At 60.5% G+C, this 15,810-nt stretch overlaps 1 protein-coding gene across 4 annotated transcripts in view; it reads left to right on the top strand.

Moving 5' to 3' along the window:
• FGFR1 (fibroblast growth factor receptor 1) overlaps positions 1 to 15,462 on the top strand; it is a 28,798-nt gene extending 13,336 nt beyond the window's left edge. Inside the window, exons 3-18 of one of the 4 annotated variants that reach the window (XM_041478724.1) lie at positions 2,575 to 2,838; positions 3,545 to 3,628; positions 4,037 to 4,212; positions 5,696 to 5,819; positions 6,560 to 6,750; positions 8,735 to 8,879; positions 10,118 to 10,314; positions 11,205 to 11,350; positions 11,426 to 11,547; positions 11,657 to 11,767; positions 11,884 to 12,074; positions 12,192 to 12,314; positions 12,437 to 12,507; positions 12,757 to 12,894; positions 13,346 to 13,451; positions 13,538 to 15,462. In XM_041478724.1, coding sequence (XP_041334658.1) covers positions 2,575 to 2,838; positions 3,545 to 3,628; positions 4,037 to 4,212; positions 5,696 to 5,819; positions 6,560 to 6,750; positions 8,735 to 8,879; positions 10,118 to 10,314; positions 11,205 to 11,350; positions 11,426 to 11,547; positions 11,657 to 11,767; positions 11,884 to 12,074; positions 12,192 to 12,314; positions 12,437 to 12,507; positions 12,757 to 12,894; positions 13,346 to 13,451; positions 13,538 to 13,714 — 2,366 coding nt within the window. In that variant the 3' untranslated portion in view covers positions 13,715 to 15,462. Of the gene's footprint in view, positions 1 to 2,574; positions 2,839 to 3,544; positions 3,629 to 4,036; positions 4,213 to 5,695; positions 5,820 to 6,559; positions 6,751 to 8,734; positions 8,880 to 10,117; positions 10,321 to 11,204; positions 11,351 to 11,425; positions 11,548 to 11,656; positions 11,768 to 11,883; positions 12,075 to 12,191; positions 12,315 to 12,436; positions 12,508 to 12,756; positions 12,895 to 13,345; positions 13,452 to 13,537 lie in introns of all 4 variants that reach the window. The other 3 variants (XM_041478715.1, XM_041478742.1, XM_041478733.1) reach the window with 3 other exon arrangements.
• The last annotated feature ends 348 nt before the right edge of the window (positions 15,463 to 15,810 follow it).

The following is a 15,810-nucleotide window of genomic DNA, read 5'->3' as shown; positions in this document are numbered from 1 at the left end:
TGGGCTCACCTGTCCCCCCTGCTCCCTGCCTGCTGTCCTGCCCTTTCACCCCTGCAGTGCCCTGCTCTAACCAGGGTGGGGGTCCTGGTGGCATGGGGACCCTGGCCTGCTTTGCTGGCTGCCCGCTTGTGGTGGTAGGGATCCCCAGACCCCTGCGAGGTGGCAGAGCCGTGCAGGGATTTGGGATGCTTCTGGCAGAGGCTGGATCCTGCCATACAGCAGCACTGAGGTGTCACTGTTGCCTGTTTCTCCCCTGTTGGGAAGCCCCTGCCCTGTCAAGCTCATTAAGAGCCGAGAAGGGTGAGGGCTGTGGAGCTGCCCGGGCTCCAAGCAGGTGCTGCTGCAGAGGGAAGCACTTGGTGCTGCTTGGGGAGCTCGCAGCCTCTGCCTCTGCTCTGCTCTGCTGCTGCCGTGGGCTCCGTCCCCTGCGTGCTGGGGTCCCTGGTGCTACAGTGGGAGCATCCCAGCAGTGGGAGCAGCCCAGCAATGGAAGCATCCCAGCAGTGGGAGCAGCCCAGCAATGGAAGCATCCCAGCAGTGGGAGCAGCCCAGCAATGGAAGCATCCCAGCAGTGGGAGCAGCCCAGCAATGGAAGCATCCCAGCAGTGGGAGCAGCCCAGCAATGGAAGCATCCCAGCAGTGGGAGCAGCCCAGCAATGGAAGCATCCCAGCAGTGGGAGCAGCCCAGCAATGGAAGCATCCCAGCAGTGGGAGCAGCCCAGCAATGGAAGCATCCCAGCAGTGGGAGCAGCCCAGCAATGGAAGCATCCCAGCAGTGGGAGCAGCCCAGCAATGGAAGCATCCCAGCAGTGGGAGCAGCCCAGCAATGGAAGCATCCCAGCAGTGGGAGCAGCCCAGCAATGGAAGCATCCCAGCAGTGGGAGCAGCCCAGCAATGGAAGCATCCCAGCAGTGGGAGCAGCCCAGCAATGGAAGCATCCCAGCAGTGGGAGCAGCCCAGCAATGGAAGCATCCCAGCAGTGGGAGCAGCCCAGCAATGGAAGCATCCCAGCAGTGGGAGCAGCCCAGCAATGGAAGCATCCCAGCAGTGGGAGCAGCCCAGCAATGGAAGCATCCCAGCAGTGGGAGCAGCCCAGCAATGGAAGCATCCCAGCAGTGGGAGCAGCCCAGCAATGGAAGCATCCCAGCAGTGGGAGCAGCCCAGCAATGGAAGCATCCCAGCAGTGGGAGCAGCCCAGCAATGGAAGCATCCCAGCAGTGGGAGCAGCCCAGCAATGGAAGCATCCCAGCAGTGGGAGCAGCCCAGCAATGGAAGCATCCCAGCAGTGGGAGCAGCCCAGCAATGGAAGCATCCCAGCAGTGGGAGCAGCCCAGCAATGGAAGCATCCCAGCAGTGGGAGCAGCCCAGCAATGGAAGCATCCCAGCAGTGGGAGCAGCCCAGCAATGGAAGCATCCCAGCAGTGGGAGCAGCCCAGCAATGGAAGCATCCCAGCAGTGGGAGCAGCCCAGCAATGGAAGCATCCCAGCAGTGGGAGCAGCCCAGCAATGGAAGCATCCCAGCAGTGGGAGCAGCCCAGCAATGGAAGCATCCCAGCAGTGGGAGCAGCCCAGCAATGGAAGCATCCCAGCAGTGGGAGCAGCCCAGCAATGGAAGCATCCCAGCAGTGGGAGCAGCCCAGCAATGGAAGCATCCCAGCAGTGGGAGCAGCCCAGCAATGGAAGCATCCCAGCAGTGGGAGCAGCCCAGCAATGGAAGCATCCCAGCAGTGGGAGCAGCCCAGCAATGGAAGCATCCCAGCAGTGGGAGCAGCCCAGCAATGGAAGCATCCCAGCAGTGGGAGCAGCCCAGCAATGGAAGCATCCCAGCAGTGGGAGCAGCCCAGCAATGGAAGCATCCCAGCAGTGGGAGCAGCCCAGCAATGGAAGCATCCCAGCAGTGGGAGCAGCCCAGCAATGGAAGCATCCCAGCAGTGGGAGCAGCCCAGCAATGGAAGCATCCCAGCAGTGGGAGCAGCCCAGCAATGGAAGCATCCCAGCAGTGGGAGCAGCCCAGCAATGGAAGCATCCCAGCAGTGGGAGCAGCCCAGCAATGGAAGCATCCCAGCAGTGGGAGCAGCCCAGCAATGGAAGCATCCCAGCAGTGGGAGCAGCCCAGCAATGGAAGCATCCCAGCAGTGGGAGCAGCCCAGCAATGGAAGCATCCCAGCAGTGGGAGCATCCCAGCAGTGGGAGCATCTGCTGGGAATATCCCAGAAGTGGGAGCATCCCAGCAGTGGGAGCATCCCAGCAGTGGAAACATCCCAGCAGCAGTAATATCCCAGCAGTGGGAATGTCCCAGCAGTGGGAGCATCCCAGCAGCGGGAGCATCCCAGCAGCAGTAATATCCCAGTAGTGGGAACATCCCAGCAGTGGGAGCATCCCAGCAGCAGTAATATCCCAGCAGTGGGAGCATCCCAGCAGTGGGAACGTCCCAGCAGTGGGAGCATCCCAGCAGTGCATGTCGCCTCATTAACCAGGCAGCAGCAGCAGCAGCAGCAGCAGCATGGTCTTTCTTTGGTCTCTATTCCTTTTCTCCTTTTTTTTTTCTCTTCTTCTCTCCCCTAACTCCTCCAGCTCTGCCCAAAGCAAAAATCGAAGTGGAGTCGTACTCAGCCCACCCCGGTGAGCTCCTCCAGCTGCGCTGCCGGCTGCGGGATGACGTCCAGAGCATCAACTGGGTGCGTGACGGCATCCAGCTGGCCGAGAACAACCGCACACGCATCACCGGGGACGAGGTAGAGGTCAGGGACGTGGTGCCCGAGGACTCGGGGCTCTATGCCTGCATGACCAACAGCCCCTCGGGGAGCGAGACCACCTACTTCTCCGTGAACATCTCAGGTTTGTAGCAGCCCCGGCTGTGCAGGGACGGGGCAGCCGCGGGGCCAGGCTGTGAAGCGAGGAGCAGGCTGCCTCTGCACACCTCTGCATGCCCCTGCACACCCCTGCAGGGCCCTGCACACACGCTGGTCATGCACAGTGAGTTCAGGGCTGACCTGCACCTTGCAGGTTGCCCAGAAGAGTTTCCAGTGTGGTGCTGTGGCTTTGTGGGCACTCAGTGCGGGGAGAAGCAGCCAGAAATCATCTCACGTTTATCTGAGCGGGTGGGAGGCTGCAGGGCTGCCTCAGAAGGGGCACGTGCTGGGTGGGAGCTGTGGTCTGCAGTGGTGTTGATGGAGTGTGAGGCTGGAGAGGGAGGAATGCTCGAGGTGGGGACATGTCTGTGCTCACGGGTCTTGGCTGCCACCCCAGGGGTGTTGGTGGCACCAGACATGGGGTGAGGAGCTCTGAAGTCACCGCTGACAGCAAATCTCTTCACATTGGCTGCAGGCACTGGGATGGTGGGCTGCCAGCCCTGGCTGTGCTGGGGATTGTGTGGAGTATTTCCCTGGATCCCCACGCCCCTGCCGGGCACCAGCACCGCCCTGCCCTCCCACCTCACCGGGCACAGCCCCCACCACCCACCCACCCACCGTGCTCCAGGCCCACCAGCCACAAAGCTCCCCTCACACACAGGAACTCAGCAGGGCTCTTGCCTCTCTTGCAGACGCTCTCCCCTCTGCAGAGGATGATGATGATGAAGATGATTCCTCGTCGGAGGAGAAGGAGGCAGATAACACCAAGCCGAACCGTACGTGCGAACTGGGCTTGCCCTCGGGGCTGCCCTGTGGCCAGGCAGGGGGAGGCTGGGCACACACGGGCATCACCAGGGATTGGGCAAGCAGCCCAGGGCACGTGGCAGTGGCGAGGGCACAGTGAGGAGAGCAGGGCTGGGTGCAGCAGCTGGGTCAGAGCAAGGGGCTGTGCCAGCACGGCTGCATTGGGGTCACTGCTGGTACATCCAGCCCACAGGGAAGGGGCTGCTGTGTCTCATGGGTGATGCCCCGTGTCCCAGAGCTCCCCTCCCTGCTTTAGCTGGCCCTGGCTGCTGGCATCTCTCCTGATTCCTGTCTCAGCCCTGCTCTGGGCATCCTTGGGTTGCTCTGGGAGCAGGAGGCTGCTGGGTTTGGCCGTGCTGAGCCCTCCCTCTGCTCCCCAGAGGCCATTGCTCCCTACTGGACCTATCCTGAGAAGATGGAGAAGAAGCTCCACGCTGTCCCTGCTGCCAAAACAGTGAAATTCAAATGTCCATCGAGCGGGACACCCAACCCCACCCTGCGCTGGCTGAAGAACGGCAAAGAGTTCAAACCTGACCACCGCATCGGGGGGTACAAGGTACAGCTGGGGCACTGGGGGACAGCCCCCAGCTCTGTGCAGGGCTGGGGGCTCCTGGGGAGGGGCAGCACTGGGACAGGGCTCTGCAGCTGGACAGGCACCGAGCCCCCATCCCCACCACCCCAGCAGGGCAGATGGGCCCCTGTGACCTTGCTGCTTGGGAGTGGCCCTAGGCAGTGACCTGCTTCTGGGTCATGTTTGTACCAGCTCAGCCCTGGGGGAGGGGGCTTGTGCCGAGGAGCCACCTCCTCCTAATCCCCCCGCCGAGGACAGGGGCCCGGGCAAGGAGAGGGGTCTGGGCATCCCCAGGGCTGGAGGAGCCCCTCCATGCCTGGCAGTGCTTGGTGGGGGTGCTCCAGGCCATGTTTGGGGCCCATATTGGCTCCCTGAGCTGGGGAGGAGCTGGGTGCTGCTTCCCCAGCACCCACAGCAGAGCCAGGCTGCAGATGGCACCTGGGTGGGGTGGCAGCTTGGCTTTCCCCTTCTCACAGCTCCAGACCAGCACCCCCGAGTTCCTTTTCTCCCCAGGGGAGGGGATGACCAGCAGGAGGGCAGCACTGTCGCCTTTTGCCATCTCTCTGTTTTTGCAGCCTGCCTGGGGCTCAGAGCCCTCCGTGTCTCCCAGGCTGGGAGCCCTGGGGGCTGTGGGGCCACCACCACCATGGTGTCACATGCCACGTGTCACAAGCGTGGCCCTGCATGCCAGGGCTCCTGCCAGCAGTCTGGGACAGCAGCAGGAATGGAGCCAGGTCACAGCTTCCAGCTCTGTGCTGTGTGTCCTGGAGGGACACAGGCTCACCCAGGACATGGCTCACGGGTGGGGAGGACAGGGGCTGCTGGCAGCTGTGAGAGCACAGTGCCCCAGCTAGCCAGCAGGGCTGAAATGCAGGACTGTGGAAATAACCAGTTTCCAGCTGGGCTCAAGGAGGGTTTGCCATGAGGAGCCACAGCTGGAGCTGGCAGTGACAGGGCTGGCTTTTGGAGAGCCCTGGGGCCAGAGGGCCCTGCTCTTCCCAGCAGGGCCACTGAGACTCTCCCAGAGGAGATGAAGTGGGTCAGCAGCACCCAAAGAGTGCTCTGGGTGCAGGACACCAGGCTGCAGCTGCCCACTGCCCAGCACAGGCCATGTGCAGCAGTGGGGTCTGACCCCCAGGGCCAGCCAGGGAGGCAGCTCTTGCAGGAGGAGCAGTGCTGGTCTGTTCCCTGCACACACAGGGGCCACCAGGGAGGGGTGTCCCCCCAACACCAAGCAAGCCCATCGTGCTTGGCCAACATCTGCTGCTCAGCACAGCTGGCTCCGTGGCTCCTGTCCCTCCTGGGACAGCTGGCAGCAATTACAGCCCCTGTGTAGGGAAGAGAAGGGTGACCTCAAAGGGAGATTTATGTCCTGCCCGTGCCAGGGGCTGAAGCAGCTCTGAGATGAGCAGGGCCTGGGGCTCGTGTGTGCTGCACATAACTGGCTCTGTGCTCCCCGTGCCCCCAGGTCCGCCAGGCAACCTGGAGCATCATCATGGACTCGGTGGTGCCATCTGATAAGGGCAACTACACCTGCATCGTGGAGAACAAGTATGGCAGCATCAACCACACCTACCAGCTGGATGTCGTGGGTGAGTGCAGGGCACGGGGCTCACCCCACACCATCCTCCCCCTCAGCCTTCCCAAGCAGCAGTGGCTGCTGCATCCTGGAGGGATGGGTGGGTTGGGGCTTGCCCACCATCCCTGTGGCCATCTCCCATCCCTGTGGCCATCTCCCATCCCTGTGGCCATCTCCCACCCCCCTGGCCTCCTGCCCTGGTGTGCACGTCTGCAGCACAGCAGGCAGAGAGAGTTTCGCCCCACCCTGTTCTGGGAGTTTTTAATTGTGGTGAAAATAATTTCATAGACCGGACAGAAACTTTTTCTAATCGCCTTATTAGCCATAATTCCCAGCTGGGAAGGCTGGTCTGAGCAGTTCCACATGTGGAGCTGCTCTAAATGCCAGTAAATGAACCATTAAAAATGTGATTTAATTTGATTACACTGAGCAAACTGAAGGGAACAGTCAGCGAGGTGAACAAAGGGGTTTGTTAATGCTGACTCACCACAGTGGCAGCCACTTTGTTAACAGCCAGGGCCCTCCATAGGTTTGTCTGACCTCTGACCCTGCCCAATAGGTGCCGATGTCCCTGTCCCCACAGCGGGGTTTCACCTGTCCCCCATCCTGCATGCTGTCACCCCACTGCAGGCAGGCTCTGGGGACGGGAAGGGGACTCCAATGCTGCGTTGGTTGCATTGGTGCCCACCTCAGTCAGGGGGCAGGGTGCACCCGAGACCCCGCTGTAAGGTGCCCCCTGCCCTGGTCCCGCAGAGCGCTCCCCACACCGGCCCATCCTGCAGGCAGGGCTGCCTGCCAACAAGACAGTGGCCCTGGGCAGCAACGTGGAGTTTGTCTGCAAGGTCTACAGCGACCCTCAGCCCCACATCCAGTGGCTGAAGCACATCGAGGTGAACGGCAGCAAGATCGGCCCCGACAACCTGCCCTACGTGCAGATCCTGAAGGTAAAGCCGCACTCTGGGTGCTCCCAGCCTCAGCCCAGCTTCCCTGGGCCTGGGGCAGGAGCAGGGCAGCCACAAGAGTCCCCTGGGGCTGGGCACCACTGGCCTGGGGGCAGCTGGAGCCCAGAGCCATCGCCAGCCTGCGGGCAGGGAGCAGGGAGGGCTGTGTGTGCCAGCTGTGTGCTGGCTCTGCGGTGCCTTTGCAGCCCTGAGGGCACACAGCACGGGGCTGGCTGGGCTGGCCGGGCACTGAGCACAGCGCTGGGGCTGGGAGCTGAGCCCTGGATCATCCCAGGGGAGCAGCTCCCTCTGCACCCACCCAGCAGTGCCACTCAGCTGGCCGCATCCCTCCTGTGGCAGGAGGTCACACTGGGTTTTAAGGATCCCTTCCAGCCCGTTCTGTGATTCCATGCAGCCATCCCAGCTGCGCTCCTGACCGCTGGGAAGCGGCAGGAGCAGAGTTACACCCCCATCCCTGCCTGCTCCTTCCTCCTGTGCCCCCCTGTGTCCCTGCCACCCCCTGTGGGCGTGGGGGGAGCAGCCCCTGCGCTGGCAGAGCCGGTGCCAGCCCTCAGGGCGCTGTGCTTCCTGGGCACATCCGTGTGACTGCGTGTTGTTGGTCTGTTCCAGCACTCGGGGATTAATAGCTCTGATGCGGAGGTGCTGACCCTGTATAATGTGACAGAGGCGGAGAGCGGGGAGTATGTTTGTAAGGTTTCCAATTATATTGGCGAGGCCAACCAGTCTGCGTGGCTCACAGTCACCAGGCCCCTGGCCACAGGTAACCGGAAGAATGCCTGGCGGTGGAAGACAAAACTCTGGGCTCTCTTGTTTCTGCTGTTTCTGGTGCAACAACCATGGAAAAATACCCGGCTGGGCGCTGTGCTCTGTGTGTGTCCCTGCTGTGTGCTGCTGTCTCGTGTCCCACTGTCTGTCCTGTGTGCTGCCCTCCCCATCACGCAGACACCAGAGCAGCCCAGGTACCTGCTGGGTCTGCCACCAGTGAACCTGGGTCTCTGAGGGTGCTGCCATCAGGCAAGTCCAGGCACAGTGCTGCATGCCCTGTCTGTGCTGCCTTCCTGCTGTCGGAACCCAGGACATGCCTCTGGGTGCCCTGGATGGCTTGTGCCCCTGCTAGGGGCTCGGAGATCCTGGCAGGAAGCCAAAGGCACTTGGGATTTTGATCTTAACCCATGGAGCAAATTACCAACTTTGTATGAAGAATTACAAGTCACACAATTTTAAGTAGTTGTCACAGGGTGAAAAGTAGAATTTTGGGATTTTTAGAATGGGGGTTTGGAGCCCCCAGATGGAGGAATTTGGGCGTTCCCCGTCCTTCTTCCTTCTTCTTTCTAACCTCCATCGTCCTGGTGATGGTGGCGTTTTTAGATTGGTTTAGAGTAGAAGTAGACAGTCTAACATAGGCGATAGGAATTGGGAAATAACTGTAAATAAAGTACACGTAGTTTTTAGTATAAAGAGATAGCACTGCCTCAGGGCAGTGTAGTGTACCCTTGACAGTGTAGTGTACTCTGCAGGTCTGAGAGAAAATATTTTAGATAATAGGTAATAAACAACCTTGTGAACACGAGCCGAAGAATCCCAACTCTTTCTTCGCCCGCCGGGCTGGGAAAAAGGGACTCTTGGGTCATCCCGAAGATCCTGCCACCGCCCTCTTGTCTCTGTCCTGGTGTCTCCCCTGTCAGTGAGCCAGCCAGCTCTGCCCGGGTGATTTCTCCATGCAGCCCATCGGCAGCATGCTCGGATGGGCAGGACACTCCGTTTGGTGGAGGGTTTTAACAGCATCTCCCTCGCTCCGCCGGGATGAGTGGGCATCCCGAGGGTCTCTCTAGCAGGTCTGCAGTGGTCTCTGTCTGCTCCCCGGGGGTCTGGCAAATGAGACTGGGCTCTCCCTCCTCTCTGGCCTCCTCCTAGAAGATCTCATGTCGTTTGCTTCTCCGTTTTTTGCTTCCATTTTTCCTTCCAGACGGCTGGCGTTAACACGACAGACAAAGAAATGGAAGTCCTTCACTTAAGGAATGTCTCATTTGAGGATGCTGGGGAGTATACATGTTTGGCGGGTAATTCTATTGGGATCTCCCATCACTCTGCATGGTTGACAGTTCTCGAAGGTATATACTCCTCTTCCTTTCCTCCCTCCTTTCCACCGTATGCATTGTGGTCCGGGAGAGAGCACTTCCCAGCCCCCGTCCCCTGGGTCAGCGTGGGTGCTGCAGGGCTGCCCTGCAGCTGGAGCAGATGGGGCAGTGTCCCCCGGCTCTGTGCCCCCCTCCACCCCAGCTGGGGTCTGCCCCCGCTCTCTCCCTGGCCCAGGCAATGCATACCTGGGGAACTAAACCAGGGCTGGCTCCACCGGAGCAGGAGGGTCCCACAGCCCCGGGCCAGGCCAGGCCAGGCCAGCACTGCCTGCTCAGGGGGTCCAGGGGGGGTTTGGAGGTGCTGGCAGTGCTGCCCTTCCCTGCCAGGGCCTGGCCTTGCCCTGTGGTGTGGGGCTGTCCAGGGCTGTGTGTGCTTGCCCTGTGGGGATGGCTGCCCCGTCCCCATTGATGCTGCTCTCGGTATCAATGCGCGGACCAAAGCCTGATAACAGCTGTGGGAAAGCTTTTGGGGTGCTGCGTGCTCACTGCTTTCCAGCCAAAACTTTCCCGGTTATCAGCCACTGCTTTGTCAGCCGGGTGTGCTCAGAGGAGCAGGAATCTTCAGCTCCCTCTTACACCTCTCTCTGAGGCTCTGCTCTTTGGGGGTGTCAGGCTGGGGGTGCACGAGGTGCAATGGCAGCCCCACCCTGCTGGATTCACCACGGGCTCCAAGCTGTTCACGGCTCCAACACCCCCTCAGCCACCAAGGCAGGGGCTGTGGGTCCCTTGTCCCACCAGCCCGGGCTCCCACAGCAGGTCATTGCCACTGGAGCTGGCTGCTCTGCTCCCAGCTCTCCCCAGTCGTTACCAGTAAGGCCTGGACTCCACAGCCAGACACCCCATTCCATCGTGCACGGGGCGACCCCACATCCCGAGGGACTGCAGTTCCCAAGCGTGGGCAGGGCACAGCAGCTGGGACACAGACAGGGACAGCAGCTGTCCCCAGAGGTGCCCGTGGAGCCACATCCCTGTGGGGTGACTTTGTCCCCCCACTTCATGCCTGTCCCACCCTGGGCTGCCTGCCATTGCTTGGCCGTGGGGATGATGAGCTGGGGGCTGCTTGCACGCCTTCCCTGCCAGGGTTGGGGGGCAGCCCCCAGGCCCTGCTGCACCGAGGTCCCCACAGAGCTTGGGGACGAGCCAGGGGCTCCCCAGTGCCACCCCCTGGGGCCTGGCAGGTGCTAACAAACACCCTGTTCACGCCGACCCAGCTATTGAAGACACCCCAGCCATGATGACGTCTCCCTTCTACCTGGAGATCATCATCTACTGCATCGGAGCCTTCCTCATCTCCTGCATGGTGGTGACCATCATCATCTACAAGCTGAAGAGCACCACCAAGAAGACAGACTTCAACAGCCAGCTGGCCGTGCACAAGCTGGCCAAGAGCATCCCCCTGCGCAGACAGGTAACAGAAAGTAGAGAGGGGGTTTGTTTGCACCTACTACCTCTCCTGGAGCCCAGCCTTTCCCAGGGGACGTGGGGGAGGAGGGATGGGAAGACCCAGGACCATCTCACCCTGCTGCATGTGCCACCTGTGCCCACCTGTGGCACGGGATGGGGACTGTCCAGGCTGTGCCTCCGATGGCAGCACAGTCAGCAGGGTGGGGGGGTGTGATTGTGTTTGAGGGTCCCAGGATGAGGGAAGAGATGAGAATCTTGACTCCATGTTTCAGAAGGCAAATTTGTTATATTAGGATATTATATTGTATTAAAATGCTATATTAAAACTATACTAAAAAGAGTAGAGAGAAAGGATCTGTCAGAAAGCTTGAGAGGTAAAGAACGGAATAAAATGAATAACAAAAGCTCGTGACTCTCAGAGAGTCCACACAGCTAGACCATGATTAGTCATTAAGTAGAAACATCTCACGTGGACCAATCAAAGATGCACCTGTTGCATTCCACAACAACAGATAGTTATTGTTTACATTTCTTTCCTGAGACTCCTCAGCTTCTCAGGAGAAAATCCTAGCAAAAAGATTTTTCATAAAACATCATAACGACAGGGGGGCTGCACAGCTCCCCCTCGTCCCTCCCTGACGGAGAACCAGGAGCATTTACAACAATTTGAGGTTTGAGCAGAGCGTGGGACACACTGAGGAGACGGGAGAGCTCCCAGGCTGTGCATTTTGGGCTACAGCATGACGGAGCCTGATGCAAACCCCCGCAGAGGGCAGCAGCACTGCGGGGCACGCGGGCGGGGCGGGTACGAAGGCTCCCATCACCATCTCCCCCCCGGGGGCTGCCAGGCGCGGGCTGGGCACTGCGTGAAGGTAACCCACGGCCCCACTGCAGGTGTCGGCCGACTCCAGCTCCTCCATGAACTCGGGCGTGATGCTGGTGCGGCCCTCGCGCCTCTCCTCCAGCGGCACCCCCATGCTGGCCGGCGTCTCCGAGTACGAGCTCCCCGAGGACCCGCGCTGGGAGCTGCCCCGGGACAGGTGAGCCCAGCCCCGGGCGCTGCTGGTGCTGGGACCAGCCTGCTGCCCTGCTGCATCGGGGTGTTCTCCCTGCAGGCTGATCCTGGGCAAGCCTCTGGGAGAAGGGTGCTTCGGCCAGGTGGTGCTGGCGGAAGCCATCGGCCTTGACAAGGACAAGCCCAACCGCGTGACCAAGGTGGCGGTGAAGATGCTCAAGTGTAAGTGGTGGCAAGAAGGGTGGTCCTGGCGTGATGCCGCAGCCCTGGCTGGGGTCTGCAGTGTGCAACGCAGCCTGGCACCCCCTGAGTGCTGCCTTCTCCGCTTTAGCCGACGCCACAGAGAAGGACTTGTCTGACCTCATCTCTGAGATGGAGATGATGAAGATGATTGGCAAGCACAAGAACATCATCAACCTGCTGGGAGCCTGCACGCAGGATGGTGAGGGTGCACGAGTGGGGAGGAGGTGTCCCCTCTGTCACCCCTCCAGCTGCTGTCCACTGGGAGGGACAGCACCCTGCTCCACGTTCTGGCCTCACATCCCACCTTCCCCTCAGGACCCCTCTATGTGATTGTGGAATATGCCAGCAAGGGCAACCTCCGGGAGTACCTGCAGGCACGGCGGCCCCCGGGCATGGAGTACTGCTACAACCCCACCCGAGTGCCCGAGGAGCAGCTCTCCTTCAAGGACCTGGTCTCCTGTGCCTACCAGGTGGCACGGGGCATGGAGTACCTGGCCTCCAAGAAGGTGAGGAGCTCCCAGGAGGCTGTGGTGGGATGGGGAGCCCAGCAGCTGGGCCTGGGGCACGCACCCTTCCCTCCCTGCCTGTCCCATCGTGGTACTGAGAGCCCCGTGCTCGGTCAGTGCATCCACAGGGACCTGGCAGCCAGGAACGTGCTGGTGACAGAGGACAACGTGATGAAGATCGCTGACTTCGGGCTGGCCCGTGACATCCACCACATCGATTACTACAAGAAGACGACAAATGTGAGCGGTGTGCGAGGGTGGGGAGGCTCCAGTCTGTGCTGGGAATGCCACAGGCATGCAGGGCTCACCCCTGCCCCAGGTTCCCTCCCAGCCACGGAGCCACTGTGGGTTTTGTGTCCCAGGGTCGCCTGCCAGTGAAGTGGATGGCCCCCGAGGCTCTCTTTGACAGAATCTACACCCACCAGAGTGACGTGTGAGTAGGGACTGCTGGGGAGCTGCACGGATGGGGTTGGCCTTGATTTAATGAAATTACAATTGGTGTCAGCCAACCAAACGTTTTGAATCCAAATTGTATTTGGTGCTGGGACTCATTTATCCTGCAAAGCGAATCGAAGCTGTGGATGGTTGTTCCTCCCAGCAAACCAGCCTCTCACCGTGCCCAAACTGGGGCCCAGCAGGGTGTCAGCACCCCAGTGCCCCAGCATCTGCCCTGTGTTCCCAGGTGGTCCTTTGGGGTGCTGCTCTGGGAGATTTTCACGCTGGGTGGGTCACCCTACCCCGGTGTGCCTGTTGAGGAGCTCTTCAAGCTGCTGAAGGAAGGTCACAGGATGGACAAGCCCAGCAACTGCACCAACGAGCTGTGAGTGCAGTGCTGGGATGGGGAGGAGGGGTTTGGAGTCTCTGAGTGCCATTGCTGGGTGCAGAAGGCGGGCAGGGGCATGGAGGGTGGCAGGCAGATGTTTGGAGTTACAGTCCCAGCAGTTCCCAGCCCTGCAAAACAATCGGTCAGCCACATGTGCAGTAATCAGCATCTCTCTGGACAGGAGGGAATCCCAGGGTGACCCCAGCCCAGGGAACAGCCCAAAGTGTGTCCATGCTCCTCCCTTGGTCCTGAGGGCAGGCGGGAGGTTTCCCTTCCTTGCACACGGGGGATTACCCTCAACCCTCCTGGAGCAGCATCTTCACTGGCCGTGGGTCCAGCCTGGGCACGGGGACACTGGGCACACATTCCTGGTGCTTCTCTGCTCCCGTGGGTGGGAGTCCCAGCCGCCTGCCCCTGGCTGAGCCCCTGCCTGGCCCTGCCCTGGCAGGTACATGATGATGCGGGATTGCTGGCACGCCGTCCCTTCCCAGAGACCCACCTTCAAGCAGCTGGTGGAAGACCTGGACAGGATCGTGGCCATGACCTCCAACCAGGTAGGAGAGGTGGCACCTGGGCGAGGCACTCCCTGGGGGCTGCCCAGCCCCTTCCTGAGCCCGTGGCTGGGGTTTGTCCCTCTCAGGAGTACCTGGACCTGTCCATGCCGCTGGATCAGTATTCTCCTGGCTTCCCAGACACGCGCAGCTCCACCTGCTCCTCGGGAGAGGACTCTGTGTTCTCCCACGACCCGCTCCCGGACGAGCCGTGCCTTCCCAAGCTGCCCCCTCAGCACAGCAATGGTGGACTGAAGCGACACTGAGGGTGGCACTGCCAGGGGTGCCGTGCCGTGCCGTGCCACGCCGTGCCGTGCCCGTGGACGCTGCCTGCACAGCCTGGTTGTGCTGAGCTGTTGCAGAAAGGGTTCAGAGACATCCGTAGCATCTCACGTAACCAAAACCACCCACCTCCTGCCAGCTTCTCCTGCCGCTCGTGTCAGCTCTCCACAGCCCAAAGGGTTTCCATGGCGTTTCCTCCTTTCGTTTTTAAACCTCTTTTCCGTGAGTTCCGTGCTTGAGTGTTCCCACCTGGCTGAGCTGAAATCCTCTCCCGTGGGCAATGCATGGCCAAAGAGCCAGCCAGGCATCCTGGGATGGCACATCCTGGTCGGGCACAGGGAGCCAGGCTGGTCTGCCACCCGGAGAACCCGGTGAGCCGGGAGCAGCACCCGGCTCCTGCGGCTGCACGAGGGGGGAGCACTGGTGTGCCACGAGCCTCACTGGTGTGATGGGAGCCTCGTGGTGTGCCACGAGCCTCACTGGTGTGCTGGGAGTCTCACTGGTGTTCCAGGATTCTCAGTGGTGTGCCACGAGCCTCACTGGTGTGCTGGGAGTCTCACTGGTGTTCCAGGAGCCTCACTGGTGTTCCAGGATTCTCAGCGGTGTGCTGGGAGTCTCTCTGGTGTGCCACAAGCCTCACTGGTGTGCTGGGAGCCTCACTGTGTGCCAGGATTGTCACTGTGTGCCAGGAGACTCACTGGTATGCCAGGATTCTCTGCCCAGAGTGTCACTGGCGTTCCAGGAGCCTCACTGTGTGCTGGGAGCCTCGTGATGTGGAGCTCCCTCTCTGCCCAGGACGCCCCCAGGCCACAGGACCAGCAGCTGTGGGCTTTGCTGAGCCAGGCCCAGCACACCCAGGGCAGGAGCCCTGCACTGCTCAGAGGCGACCGAACCCACCCGTGCTAAACCCAGAGCCCCGTGTACATAACGAAAAATATGTATAAATATGAATATATATTTACATGTCTTTTTAAAAAGGGTTGTTACCAGAGATATACCAGTTTGGTAGGAAGGTACTAGTGGCTGGTAGATATCAGTTGCTATAAAAAAAAAAAAAGTCATATATTTTGCTATTTTTGCTGTTTTTATTTTTTTAAATTATGTTCTAAACCTATTTCAGTTTAGGTCCCTCGATAAGAATTGCTGCTGCTGCTTCAGTTTTATATGGGGTTGTATTAAACAATAATAATAACGTGTCGATGCCTTTTGGGAATCCGTTGTCATTACGTGCCTGGCCTTGCCCTGGCCCCACGTCCCCTCCCGGGGCTCCAGCGGGGCTGGGGCCACCCAGTGCCCTGTGGCACCGTGTTGGGGGTGCCCTGGGGAGGGAGGGAGGGGGCTGCCAGCCCTGCCCTGCCCTGGGGGGAGCGGTGCCAGGGGGCTCCAGCCCCGCTCGGTGCCAGCCCCGCTCCCCGGGCAGCGCCTGCCAGTGCCTTACCAGGGGAGCAGCCTCACCCCAGCTCTGCCCGTCCGTGCTCCCCAGGCTGTCCCGTGCCCCAGCTCTGCTCCACCTGCACGGACAGACAGACGGACAGGGCGCTCCCTGGCTGGGGCAGGAGCCACCTGAACCCACCCCCTCCCCAAAATCCCTGCCGCCGGTGTGGAGACGCTGGAGCCAGGCCGCTGTTACTTGAAAAGTTTATTTTGCCTTTGTATGGAGAAATATTATTTGTTGTAAACTCTTCTGTAATGAATCTGGAATTCTTGTAATTATTAAAGACTTCAACCGCCACTTGGCCACCCACGGCCCGTCCCTGGGGGGTGATGGGGAGGGGGCTCTGGGGGCTCAGGCTCATCCAGGCAGCACTTTGGGAAGATGGTGCTCAGGGAGCAGCCGGGATAGCAGCTGCTTTGTGGGAATTCTGTTTTTCACGGCTCCGGCGCTTGCCATAAAAGTGTTCCAGCGCCCTGCACCCCACGGGGCCTGGGCAGTGGTGTGGGATTGGGCTGGCCATGCATGGAGGGACGGGGTGAGAGGGGCTGCCAGCCCCTCCAGAGCCATGAAATGGTTAAACTGAGGCGGCTGAAGCAGCTGCAGCAGCATCACCCGCCTCGCCGGCCTTTTTAAATGCATCTGCTT

The sequence above is a fragment of the Pyrgilauda ruficollis genome, unplaced genomic scaffold (genome assembly GCF_017590135.1).
Source record: "Pyrgilauda ruficollis isolate IOZ18807 unplaced genomic scaffold, ASM1759013v1 scaffold113, whole genome shotgun sequence".
NCBI classification, from domain to species: domain Eukaryota; kingdom Metazoa; phylum Chordata; class Aves; order Passeriformes; family Passeridae; genus Pyrgilauda; species Pyrgilauda ruficollis.
The sequence above is the reverse complement of the archived record's forward strand: the minus strand, read 5'-3'. Positions and strand labels throughout refer to the sequence as shown.